Raw genomic sequence first — 13,251 nt, 5'->3', positions numbered from 1 at the left:
AATAAGGTAACCTGCATGAGAATGCTGTTCTTTGAGAATAATATACCAGATAACATTCAGCTTTCCCATCTAATTCTAAAGACACAACTGCAATATGTAAGCACAATGTGCTAGCAAACTCGTTTCAACTGTACAAATACTTTTATTTTAAATTATTTCTGGAAGCTCAGCAAAAGTTGAGCTTGAAATCTCTCAGTGGAATTACATTTTCGTTCAAGCAACACCACGTAGTTTGGAAGCCACGGGAAATATCTATTAAGGCAGTTGCTAATTTAGAGGAAAAATTACCCCATCTGGAACAGTGTCTGCAGCGCTGTTCATTGCACCACAAGAAAAATATTATTGTACTGCAGCGTGTGAAGTTTTGTAACAAAGATGACGCCAGGTCAAAAGAATCTAACTTAGAAAGAAAAGTTGAGGTTAAGGTCTTGCTTTTACTGTAAAAGATTAAGTCCAAAATGCAGTTTAACACGAAAGAAAGGGTGGAAAACAGATGAGCTGAACTGACAGATAACAATTTTCCCCCCCACCTTAATAAAGGTTTCTGGCTCCAAGAAGATGTCTTCCAATAATGTAAATTAAGAAAAGAAACTTAGGAAGCTTTTTTTTAATGTAAAGAAATTTAAGCATACCAAGAGCATTGTAAAGCAGATTGCTCAAGAAACAAATAAATTAAGAGATCCCAAAGAGAAACTCTGGAAATTACATCCCAGGGTTGGGAACTTTGGTGCCTTAAACAACAGTGAGGGTAAGTCAGGTATTTATAGACAACAGCTAAAAGTCAGGGTGAGTAAGGGGGTACCAAAACTACCAAAATGTGTAACAGGGGTTTTCAACTGCAGCATCATTTGCCATAGAGATCTACCAAAAACTCATCTTCTCAAGAAGCCCCAGATGAACACTGCCCATGCAATAGCATTGGGGTAGTGCCACAGTGGCAGGGAGATGCCCAAGGAGATGCCTGCAGCTTCCCCACCACTCCCTGCCCTTGCCTAACTCCATCTGCTGGCACTGCAGTGAGAGCCATTTCCCAATTCTCCATCCCAATTTCACATCGGATTACTCCAGCAGTATTCCTAAGAAAGGGGTGATCTGTACTGAGATCAGTGGGAAATGAAGGTAGTAAGCCTTTTAATACCATGCCAGGCCTGTTGAGTAATCCAGATTTCAGACAAACAAAATAGCAAACAGTTATATGGGACTACAAACATCTGTTTTCAAGAGGTGTCCAGATTATTAGCAGCTAATTTTATATCTCTGTTACATTCCCTGCCATATGCTGGGGGATAATCTCAGCAAGCAACAAGGATTTTCATCTCAAATCCTAACAAATCTGCTCTACAAGGCTTCATAGTTTTTCTTATGTCACTTATGAGATAATACCTCTAAGCTGCTCCTCTCTGCTCTTTCTGTGCCTCGTGCATACTCCATCAGAACACCCATCGACAGCTCCTGCAACCTGCCCAGTAAAAACTGACAATTTCTCCATGCCATCCTGGAAAAACATCCCCTCCCTTGTCAAGAGTGAATATAAAATTTATCTCTTGGATAAACTCACACTCAGGCTGTGCCCCTCACCCTACATGTCGTCCCACCCCCCAGATGACTGATGGCAGTGATTTGAAACAATCTTGAATGAACCGTGGCAGACCAAGAAGCTCAGGGTGGTGAGGATTTGGTGGTCCCTGCCCCGTGCCAGCCCCCAAAGTGCTGAGGTTCCTGCAAGCCCCGAGTTTCCAGCGGAGCCACGAGCGCTGCTGCTGCTGCTGCTGGCGAGGAGGGACGTGCGGGAGGGATATTTTTATCTGCTCCTCATTCCCATCCCTGCCAATCCAAAACAAACTTGAACTAGTGGGAAAGATGGTTCACGATGAGAAAAGGATTCCCTGGCTCGCTTTGTGTGTCACCACTGGATACGTGGATCCGTGCCACTGCGGTGGCACAGCTGCATCAGCCTGGCTTCCCAGCTCCCAGTAACCTTCCCAGACAAAAACAGCAAACCTACTGCTTGATTTTTAGCAGCTGAAAAGCAGCACCAAACCACATAAGTATTATGTAAAATGATATTTTTCTAAGTATATGTTTATTGTGCACAGAAGAAGCGGATTTAATTACAAACAACTGGAAGTTTTTAACAGGCTGGATTGCCCCCTACTCCCTTTCTAAAAACTAAGGTTTGGCAGCAGCATTTGGGTTTCATTGCAAGTCTTCTAAGTATTTCCTTGGAAAGACTTTACACTTGGTCCCAGGCAAGAAGTCAAAATCAACATTTAAAAAGCATGCCCTGCATAATTTCCAGGATTCAGCAGCATTAAGGTATACTTATGGAGGCCAGGAGGAGAACTGCTTTTTGACTTGGTGCATAAAGCTGGTCTTCAGACAAGGAAGTTTATATTCCAAATAATATTTTTAACTACATGCGGTCAAGTACATAACTTATCAGGCCTTTCCTCAGCCCCCTCCCAAAATAATCCTGAACACTAAATACCTTTGCAGTATTTAGATTTTGCTTAGACCTCTACTAGAAGCAACAGATTCTCAAAGCTCCTAATGCAAAATCATTTAACAGCAAACAAAGTTTCAAATAACATTTTCTATAATTCCTTTGTACCATAAAACTCCCATTTGAGTTTGACAGTTCAGGTGACATTGGCTGGTTCTGCACTAAAGTGGGTTAGCCCCAGTTTCAAGGTGTGTCCCTATGCCTTGACCAGGGGATGGAGTGTCCAGGTGGGATGGCAGCACACAGGCGACTCTGAGGCGACAGTGGACACTGCCCTTGCTCACATGAATAATCCCATTGGAATCACAAGGATATTTACATGTTTAAGAACTATCCACTCAAATTTCATGTTTATTTTTGTTTGGGGAAAACAGAGGAGTAGAAGCATTTTCCTTGTGAATATCTGAAGTGCTGTTAAAAACAAATATATACTCTTCTGAAACATGAGCAAGTGAAGTCCTGCATCACTCAATACTTAAAACCACAAAATGCTACAGATGAGGCTGAATTTCACGGATGCTGGGAGAAATGAGAGCACAGGTAGTGCTAAGGGATCAGGGGAGAAAATATCTATCGGCTTTTACAGTCTAAAAGGAATTTGTTCCGTGCTTTTCATCAGCAGAGAAAAATCAGTTGTATCAAATTGTGAATTTCCTGTATGGAGGTGAGGCAGGGAAAGCATCAAGACAGTATTTCACAGGGTACTTTTCTTCCAAGCAGACAGCTTTAACTGGTATTTATAAAAAACCCAAAACATCTGAATGCAGATTTTCAGCTCACAATACCACGCCCTTCTCGCAGTATCTACATTTCCTCCCTATGTTGAGTCCCAGTCACACAAATCCCTCCGTGCTCCAGAAAACCTCCCAGTGATCCTGAGATCTCAGCATGAAAAACAATCGGGAAAAATGCAAACCCAAACAGATACAGCCCACAAAGTCATGTTCAGTGGGGGGTGGGGTAGGGAAGAGGAAGAGGTGGTGTACGTGCAATGAGGGTGACACAGAGAAAGAGAAGGTCAAACCCTAAAAAGTGCCTTTTTCCCCTCATTTCTGCAGCAGCATCTCCCCAGCAGAGCTGCAGGCACAGCTCAAGTCCTACGAGCCCCAGGGACCAGAGCACCCAATTTCTGTGAGAGCCTGGGCACAGACAAGCTCTGGTTCCCACTCCAGGCTCTCTATTCTCCCGGGCACATGGACTCAGATGTGTTTGTCACCTCCACCAAGAAGCCAGCACAGCTCATCATCCCCAACAAAGTGCCTGACAGGATTGCCCAGTTGTTGGTGTCGAACTGCCCTAAGCCAAACTGCAGAGTCACAAAGGACCAAAGCCTGGAGAACCCTTTCAGCAGCCTGTGGTCCCTGCAGGGGCTGGCACACAACACACATTGGCCAGCAGCGAGCCCATGATCTGAATTGTTCCAGGGTATCAGTGAAATCTAAAATCTCTGCAATGTGACAGGAACAATCCACAGTCGAGGCTCAGGTTCCTGGCTGCCCAAGGGAGCAGCACACACCTCACAAATTCCTCTGCAAGGCAGCCCCAACAGTCAGAAACAGCACAAGGGCAAGATGTGACTGATTTCAAAGTCAAAGGAATGCTCTCAAAATGCAAGCATTACTTTATAAAAGCAACTTATTTGGGTTTAAGTCTCCTGTAACATAATGCAGAGGAAGCACAGCTGTGACAGTACTTGTTCCCTCTTCCAAAACACTGAGACAGAAGTGGCTAAACAGAGCGAGACTGTAGGTTGTAAAACTGCATCTCATTTCATGCTAGGAACCAACCCATCCTCCTCAGCATCCCCTTCCTTCACTTGGCAAAATAAAAATATCAACTTTCTGACATCTGTGTGACACCTGCTGCCTCCCCACACTCCTCAATGCAAAGAATACCCATCAACTTTTCTGTCCTCTTAGTGACATACAGCTCTTTTAAAATGCTGCCCAAACACAGACACTGTGGGTTTTCTTTGCAGAGGGAACACATTAGAGGAAGTAAAGAAAACTTTGGCTGAGCTATTTATAAAGCTTGCATGGCTTGGTTCTCAAATGCTTCACTGAGCAGGGGAACAATAAGAATAAGTCATGGAGTTCAACTTCTCTTCTCAAGACACATTCTTCAGGTCTGAATATCTAAACCATCATGGATTTATATGCCTGGTAACTGGGCTTTCTCATAAAAGCATCTGAGCTGTCCTCTCACCAGGGAATTGCCAAGCTCTTTTCCTGACATTTTTAAATTGTGCCAATTAGAACGAAATTCAATGAAATCATGCATATTTGTGAACAAGGACACTCCCAAATTTAAGGGAGCCAGGGAAGAACTGCATGTAATTAACTGCACTCCTCCAGGCTCTTCCTCTAGGGAAACCCTTGCACAGGAGACAGTTCAATTCAAGATGTCCCAGTGGAGAATGATGCCAACAGTTATACAGAAGCAAGAAAGATATTTTGCCTGCTCTGGAAGCAGATGGTTTTGACCAAGCAACAGGATCACAAACTCAAAAAAGTCAAGTTAAAAAGAGAGCATTGTTGGGGTGGAGTTTGAGGTTTAAAAATAATTCTTGGATAACTCTGAAATGAGATCCATGGCTACAGATGAATGCAGCCTCTCTAGAGTGATAGATTATGATCTTTATGCCACCAGGCATTTAATGAGTGAAAAAACAGATTACCACTACACAGAGATGGCATCCCTGCTGGGAAAAGGGAGTAACTTTGTTCATTTATGCTGCTATGTTCATTTATGCAACAGACATGATTGGTCCTGGGGATTAGGGGATCCTTCTGACCCCTCACTCCCCTCCCACAAAAATTCATGCTTACACATGCACAGAGCATCCCTTCAGCACTAGCTACAGCTGTGAAAGTAATTAGTTTGCAGTTCAGATCCCTGCGAAGAACATCCACCTTGCCTCCCACAGCATTGCCATCCATCCTCACACACTCAGAGCAGTGCAGCTCCAGCTTTTCAGACACCTTCCACTGCCAGAACCTGTTTGAAGCAGCTCAAACTTTGCCAAACTTCAAATATGCTGGCTGAAGCTCTCCACACCATGTGTCTGCCCGAGGCTAATGATCTTTTTGTTTATGTGGAGGAAAGTCACTATCAGGAGCTCTCAAGGAGAAAAAAAAAACAAATGAAAACAAAAACAACCAAAACAAAACAGAGCAGGAAAAGACAATTAGCTTGCCTCTCCCCTTCCTATGAAGTTTACATGACAGCAGGACAGAAATTACTTTCCTAAATGATCTAAAGCATAGAGGTGCCACTGCTGAGGACACCAAGTTGTTCTGAGATTCAGCAAACAATCACAAATCACATCACGGGTGCAGCCAGCATTGCTTGCACACTGGGTAAAGCTTTCTTAAAGTTTGCAAAGCTTCCCAGTTATTTTTGTTTGGGGTGAACATATTCCAATCCAGAAGATCTCCATTTACTGACTGAAAAGGCACCACATTTTGGATACAGCAGGGAGAACTGAGTAGGATTCCTCCTGCAGAGGCTCCTCATGGCAAAGGAAGATCCATAATTAGCATTCCAGCTCCTTGCTGTCCACAGCAGGATTGTCACGTCTGCCCTGGGAAGTACTGGGCAGATGGAAACCACAGAGATTCCCATGTCCAAGTGTTCTTGTAGTATCTGGTAATTAATGGGAGCTCTATTGGAAAATATTGTAATTCCTTCACCACTAAAGACAGTCCATTTGGAGAAGTGCACACTGCTGCCTCTCCAGCTGGTGTGCAGGCTGCTACAAGATACACACATCATAGGCATTCCCTAGGATTTTTTTTTGTCCTATTCCTGCTTTTCTTAAATGGGAAATGTAATCCAAACTTGGTATAAGATGTTTAGTGTGAAAATTTTTTTTCTTGAGAATTAGGAAGCACCTCCTCCATTTTTAGTCTGTTTTGTTCTGCACATCTTTTACATGATCTTCTGATAAGGATAACATGCTTTTCAGCAGAGTCCGTGCCCTCTCTTGTAGCTCATAATACATGGGGCACAAGAAACAAGTTGCAAGTGAATAAAAATATTGTCAACAAGAGGGAATTTTGTCAAGTGCTCGAGCATATGGCATCTTTATAATTGGGCGTCTTCCTCTCCCCCTCCATCCCAAGAGCAGAAGTGCCAAGGTAACCACCTCCCTGTGAGCTAGCAAGACAGGGAATGCCCACAAGAGGAGGGATATTTTGTGGGATTTGCTGCCCTGGAGAGGCCAGGCCAGCTTCAGTCTGCAGCAACCAGCAGGGATAAATAACCAGCTGTGCTTCTTGCTGCACTTCAGAGCACCTAAAGCTCACTTTGCAAAAGTTCTGAGTGTTCACAACGAGATCCATGATCTAAATACAGAAAGTATTTACTAAAAAAAACCCCAACAACATCAAAAAGTTGGGTACTACGGATTAAAATTTGGCAAAGGCAAAAAAATAAAAAAATCAGTGGTGCCTTTGGACAATTTCAGCTTTGGTCTTCGGTGGCATTTCCCCTTCCAGCATCCACAAAAAGAGGAGGATGCCACCTCATTTCACGGCAGTGCCATGCACTGACATTTGTGAAGCATTCAGTCCCTGCAGTGATCAGTGCTACAGCTTGAAGAGTTCAACAGTTCTTTATTCAGCACAGAGTATGGACGGACTGTCGCAAACAGGGCACAGGGTGACACATTGTATGAGGAGGATAAGAATATTGAATAGCTGCTCATTCACTACACAACATCCATCTTGTGCCCCGAATGAAGTACCAGCCCTGTGGAAAAAAATACAATGTAAACCATACAAGACAGTCTTTAATTACATGGCAGGCAGGGGCTCACCATGCAGCGCACACAGAGAGGGTGACTGTGGTCAGTCTTCACCCTGCTATTTCCCAGCTTTTTAAAGGGTGTATTTCTTCTGTATAATCTATTTCCCCATAAAAACTTCCCATTTGCATACCCTATATTCATATTTGCAACAGCATAAATATTTCTGTTAAAATTATTTTTACTTAAGCACTGATGTAGGGAAGACTCAGAATGGCTGCTATTTTATAAACTGTAGTTTATTATAAACATTTAGGGGTGACAAGTACATATATCTCTATTCGTTTATTGATATCTGCAGTTCCTTTTCAAGATGGGAATAAGCTACAAGTACTTTTTACATAGGCAACTGTTCAGCCTGAGAGAGTGAAAAAGCCGAGTACACAGAAATTGGCAAAGCACCGAGAGGAGACCAGCCCAAGTTCACTCTCTTATAGCAAACCAGATTCATACTTTCAAGTCTTCAAAAGGAAAAAAAAAAGATAGAGGGAAACCCACATTACTGTCACCAGTAAGAAAGCAAGTGGGTAATGGAATTGTTTTAGGACAAAGTTTAAAATCTTTTCCCCCATAACCACAGACTTTCACTTTTAGAGCCAGGATTGTTCTCCAACAAAAAAAAAAAAAACAACCCCCATGCAATGAAAAATCACCTCCTATTCCCAGTAGTATCACACTATGCTGCCAACACAACAGTGATTGTAATCTTGAAGTTGTGACTTGTGCAGTTCACTAAACAAAATCCAGTAAGATTACACCTGGTTGAGCATTTCACAAAAACAAAGCAAAATACCTCCCACCACTTTGCTGCAAGTACAAAGCCAGTTTATTGCCTCCAAAACAGAGCAGATGAAAGATCTTCTCTTTACTGAAATTAAGAGAAGTTCCAGGGCTTGGAATTTTATCTTATACAACAGTGGTAATGAAAAAAGACTGAAAAATTATTAAAGAAACCAAAATCAATTAACGGCACAAAGCTGTCCATTGGATAACTACACTGCACACCCTGAGCAAACTCCCACAGGAGCACATCAGCCTAAAAAATTGGGAACACAAGTGAGAAACTCCAAGTATCTACTGCAGCTTTTGCTATTGAGCTTGAGCCCAAGAGAGGAGACATTCCTGGCTCTGCACTTTTTCCCCACCCTGACTCCATTCCTTAGAGAAAGACTCAGTCGCAGCTTTAAATTCCAGCTGGATGCTCCTGCCCCCTGCATTCAACATCACCCTCCTGCTCAATCTGTGTGTGCAATTCCTAAGAAATCTCAGCACAAACACACTCAGCGGTGGCAGCAATACCTGCTGATGTACATGAAGGATCACCAAATGCATCCCAAAGTTCATATTCCAGTTTAGAAACAGAAAATTCTCATAGCAACAGTGAAAGTGGGATGCAGGGGAGAAGCAGCAAGGGAAGGAAGCTAACTGGAAAACTGACAGTCCCCGTGCAAGGAGCAGGGAAATGGGTCTCTTAGGCATCCCAAGATTTACAAGAGGGCCAAAAAGTGACTTCCTGCTATTCAAGTCCAGGCTGAAATATAACAAACGACTGCCAGCATAACACTGACTCATATCCATCAGATTTATAAATCAGTACTTCGACAAAGAAAGCTCTGTTGGCTTCACCATAGACAACTCTAAACCACTCAGATGTGTTGTTTAACCCACTCAGTGTTCAATGTTACTGCAGCAAAACCCAGCTCTTTATTAAAAACCAGGCAACTGAAATACTGCCTACTGAAACCTGTATCAGATAGCCTTTATGACTTAAAGGCTTGCAGATTAACATCAAGACTAGCCCTTGCTGTTGGATTTTTTTCCAACATTTAATCTACAAAGAAAGAAAAGTTCTCACGGCTCCTCCTTCATGCAGTTGTTCACTACAGAACAAACTGGAAATATATTAAAACCGAACACCAAATGGTAACACACCTACAGGTATGGTGTGCTTGAAAGGAATGCACGTTGGGTACAGGTGTGATTCCTTACCAACAGTCACAGCACACGAGCTTTACTCTTCCCACAAGTGTTGCTCAATCCCCTTCCCATGAGAAGGAGGGACACATTTATGAACAGACTGGCCTCAGTATAGCTGCAACCACATCAAAAGAAACTCTGCTTCTGGAACAGAAACTTTTACCACCAAGACACAGAAAACTAGGTTCAATATTGTTTTCTAAAGCTCCTTAAAATTCTGCTCCTCTATCACAGGCTGCAAACACACACCAAGAAGATGAAGGCCATATTTTGCTGTCTATGCCCTGTGGAACCACACACGCTCCAAGGGCAAGAGGCGCTTAAGTTATTTGTGAAGTATTTGGAAATATTCTCTATTATTCCAAGGTGCTCAGGGTAACCTATACTCCACCTGCATTGCACTGCGGGGAGGAGGAGTACAACCATTTCCAGCCTCCTTCGACTTACCTAAAGGCCAATACATGACTTTCTAAGCCTGTTTCGGTGGGAGTCGTGTACTACACAAGCTCATACATCACACAACTGCATAATTAAAGCGCCTTTCCATAGGGCACCCCTCGGGAAGGCAATGCCGCTGCCGTCACCGTGCAGGAGCATCCCTGCCCGTGAGCCCTGCGCAGCCCCGGGCAGGGACGAGCTGCCATGCAGGGAACAAGGGACAGCGCTGGATGGAACCGCACAGCCCGAGCGGCTGCATCCCCGCGCTGTGCAGTCGGGGAGGCGGAGCGGACAGCGGCAAATCACTCCGGCACACAGAAAACTCGGGTTTCCTTCCCTACGGGAGAGCCGCCCCCGCTCAGCCAGCGCCGCTGCCGCGGTCCCGCTGCGTGGCTCGGTGCGAGCACCGGCATAGGGACAGCGTGGGGACAGCGTGGGGACAGGCGGCCGCGGCCCCGTTCTGCGCCGAGCATCACCTTCACGGGGGTGCGGCTCTCCTTCCCTCGGCCACCGGCTCCTACCGCACACAGCCAGGCACGGACCGCCCCCCTCCAGCCCCGGTACCCCCAGCCGGGTACGGCAAATCCCGGCCCCGGTCCCCCGGCGCTGCCGCAGCCCCGCCGAGCCTCCGGAGCCCCCGCCCGGCGCCGCCGCCACGTGCGCGCCCGCCCCGCCCCGGTGCCCCCGCGGCCGCCGCCCCCTCCGCCCGCTCGGGCACCGGCAGCGGCCTCGGGCCCCGCACCTGCGGGCCGGGCCGAACCGAACCGCGCCGCCCCGCTCACCCAGCAGCAGCAGGCGGTGCGTCTGCTTGTACTCGCGCTTCTCCGCCTTCAGCGTCTTGTCGATGCTCTTGCTCCGCTTCTTGTCCGCCCGCTCCTTGGCCACCAGGTCCTGCCGCAGCCGGTGCCGCACCTGCGGGTCCCCGTGCTCGGCCGGCGCGGGGGTGTCCGGCTCGCCGCGGCTGCCGTAGGGCGCGGAGGGGTGCGCGGCGGCCAGGCGGGAGCGCAGGCTGTAGCACAGCCCCATGGTGCCGGAGCCGCCCGCCCTACGGCGCCGCGGGCATCGCTCTCCGCCGGGGCGGGCAGGGCGAGGCGGCGGCGCCCGGCGGCCTCTTAAAGCGGCCCCGCTCGGCCGGCGGAGCGCGGGTCCCGTCCCGTCCCGCCCTCCCGGCCGGTCCCGCGCCGCGGCCGAGCGGGAGCGGCCGCACGTGATGCGGACATGTTTACCGTATTCTCTGGAAAGCGCCGGCCCTGCGGGGGAGCGGCCCCGCGCCCCCCGCCCGCCCTCCGCCAGCGGCGGGGATCGCGTCCCGCAGCGCCCGGGGCCGGCGGGGACCCGCGGGCTCTCTGCGGGATCTCCTCCTGCCCCGCGGGGACAGCCGGGGCTCAGCGCTTCCCATTCCCCGCACCCCAAACCAGCGCTGCTTTGACGTTTCAGCCCGGCTTTTGCCAGGTCGGGACCTGAGCCGACATCCCACCGTGAGGATGCTGCGGTGTCAGGCAGAGCCCTGGTCCACGGAAAGCTCGTGTCCAGTTTGGACACTGCGCCTGAGCTCCTCGACACAACACCTGAGCCCACTGGAGAGAAGGACACCAAGACCTGGTGCCATTTTCATGCCCCATTTTTAATTCACTTCCTGCCACACACATATTTGTCAGTGACTTCTTGTTGTTTTCTACCAATGCTGTCATCCAGTGGAGAAGTTACTGATGAACTTCCTCTGGAGGCACCACATCTGCCTTCTGACAACAAACTTCACATTCAGCTCCTCAGTTCTCTCAATTTACCTGGCCTGGGGTGATGATGCTGACTGTGGCCATACCCCCTTCCCTGGCAGCAGGGGCTGTGCACAGCACTGCCAGCCTTGTCATGCTCTATTCTCTACTCATCTCCGGCCAGCTCTGAGCATTCACTTATGAGATGACTAATGCTCTCTGGGGCCTGGCCACACATCCTGCACTCTGGAACTGAAGCTTTCCAACCAGCTCTCTGTGCTGTTGCCTGTCCTCTGCAAATAGCCCGTGTAGTTCTCACTGAAATCTCCATTCCTCCTCTCAGTGCTTGCTCACATGTTAGGTGTCATCTTGGCGCAAATTTCTCTTTTAAAACCTCCTGCGATTGGTACAGCAATTACTAAGTGTAAGAATGAAATCACTACACGGCAGGGAAGTTCACTTTGCACATCACTGTTAGCCCGGGATTCAGCAGTTGCTGCCTGTTACAGGAATAAATCCATCTCACATCAGGCTCAAGATGCCCACATGACTCATTCTGCCTCCACTGCTGTAATGCCTTTTCCTCTGGGACCCAAAGTTCGTTCTTCTGATGAACACACCCCTGAGAATGTAATATAACAAGAAAATGTAAAGGTCAGCCTAGAAGATTATTAATAGTTTTCTTTCTCTTCCTGTGCTTTTTGGAGAGACATTGAGACAAGACAAATCTGGTACTTACAGACAGGACAGTTCTTTGAAACAGGCTGGTTTGTGGGGATCTGTCCGTGTGCCACCTGCCAAAAGGAAAGGGACCTCTCTTGAGGACTGGAAAGAAAATAAACAAACCCAAAAACTAAAATGACAAACTATTAGGAACATTCAGCCTATAAATTTGTTCTCCTGGCTCTGGGGGTAGGCAAGCAAAGTTTTCCTGCTGGTGCAATTCACAGCAAGACAAGTTTAAGGTCAGCCTATCTTGGTTTGGTTGCTCTGGAAACTTTGCCAGTGCAGGTGACAAGTTCAGCAAAGCACACCAAGCCTACCTTGGCTATAATGTCCATCCCCTGAAGCAGAAATCTGAAAATGAAGTAGCATTCCAAATTGGAAAACAGGCTTTCCCTCATCCTATTATTCCAAACCTCTAGAATAACTCATAAAACTTACAAGTTACTTGTTTCAGGAAATCAGAAATTTCACATCCTGCTGTAGCCCTGGCTGTGGCCCTGCCCGTGGTTACTGCATAGATGTAGTTGCTTGAATTCCAGCTGTTAACAATGCCAGGCACAGTTCATCACTTCCCTGCTTACACCAGTTTAGTTAGTGGCAAAAAGTGACAGCAAGGGTAAAGTCAAATGTTTCACCTGGGTGAGGACTGCATGACACAGACTGACAGCCTTTTGAAATCACAGTTTCAAAGATAGAAGAGGAAATTACCTTCAAGATCTGCCTCTCCCCAGCTCTCAGGAGGGAGGAAGGGAATAGAGAGTTGTCTATTCCTGGGCACTGGGCTGCAGATCTCTGCATTTTTATTCTGTTGTTTCGGTGGGGGTGGGGGATGATGGAGACGTTAAAAAGCAGAATGGGCCATCTGAGAATACAAAAAATATTAAGGAAGAAAAGAGGCAACAGCTGCAGCATTAAAAGAAGAGACATGGACACCTAAGCAAAAAAAAACTTGGATCCACACTAGGAAATACGAGAGCAAGAGTAAAATTTGCATTTATTTGTACCTTGGGAGGAAAATTAATCGATTGAACTTAGACTCCCACTGCTGTTAGAGTAAGTGATCCATATGTGCAAGCCTCATTTCT

At 46.8% G+C, this 13,251-nt stretch overlaps 1 protein-coding gene across 1 annotated transcript in view; it reads right to left on the bottom strand.

Moving 5' to 3' along the window:
• GNAS (GNAS complex locus) overlaps positions 1–10,766 on the bottom strand; it is a 128,592-nt gene extending 117,826 nt beyond the window's left edge. Inside the window, exon 1 of the mRNA XM_014873819.2 lies at positions 10,508–10,766. Coding sequence (XP_014729305.2) covers positions 10,508–10,751 — 244 coding nt within the window. The 5' untranslated portion in view covers positions 10,752–10,766. The remainder of the gene's footprint in view (positions 1–10,507) is intronic.
• Between the last annotated feature and the right edge of the window lie 2,485 nt (positions 10,767–13,251).

Source organism: Sturnus vulgaris, chromosome 17 (assembly GCF_052056855.1).
Source record: "Sturnus vulgaris isolate bStuVul1 chromosome 17, bStuVul1.hap1, whole genome shotgun sequence".
Lineage (NCBI taxonomy): Eukaryota > Metazoa > Chordata > Aves > Passeriformes > Sturnidae > Sturnus > Sturnus vulgaris.
This window is presented reverse-complemented; position numbering and strand designations above follow the sequence as displayed.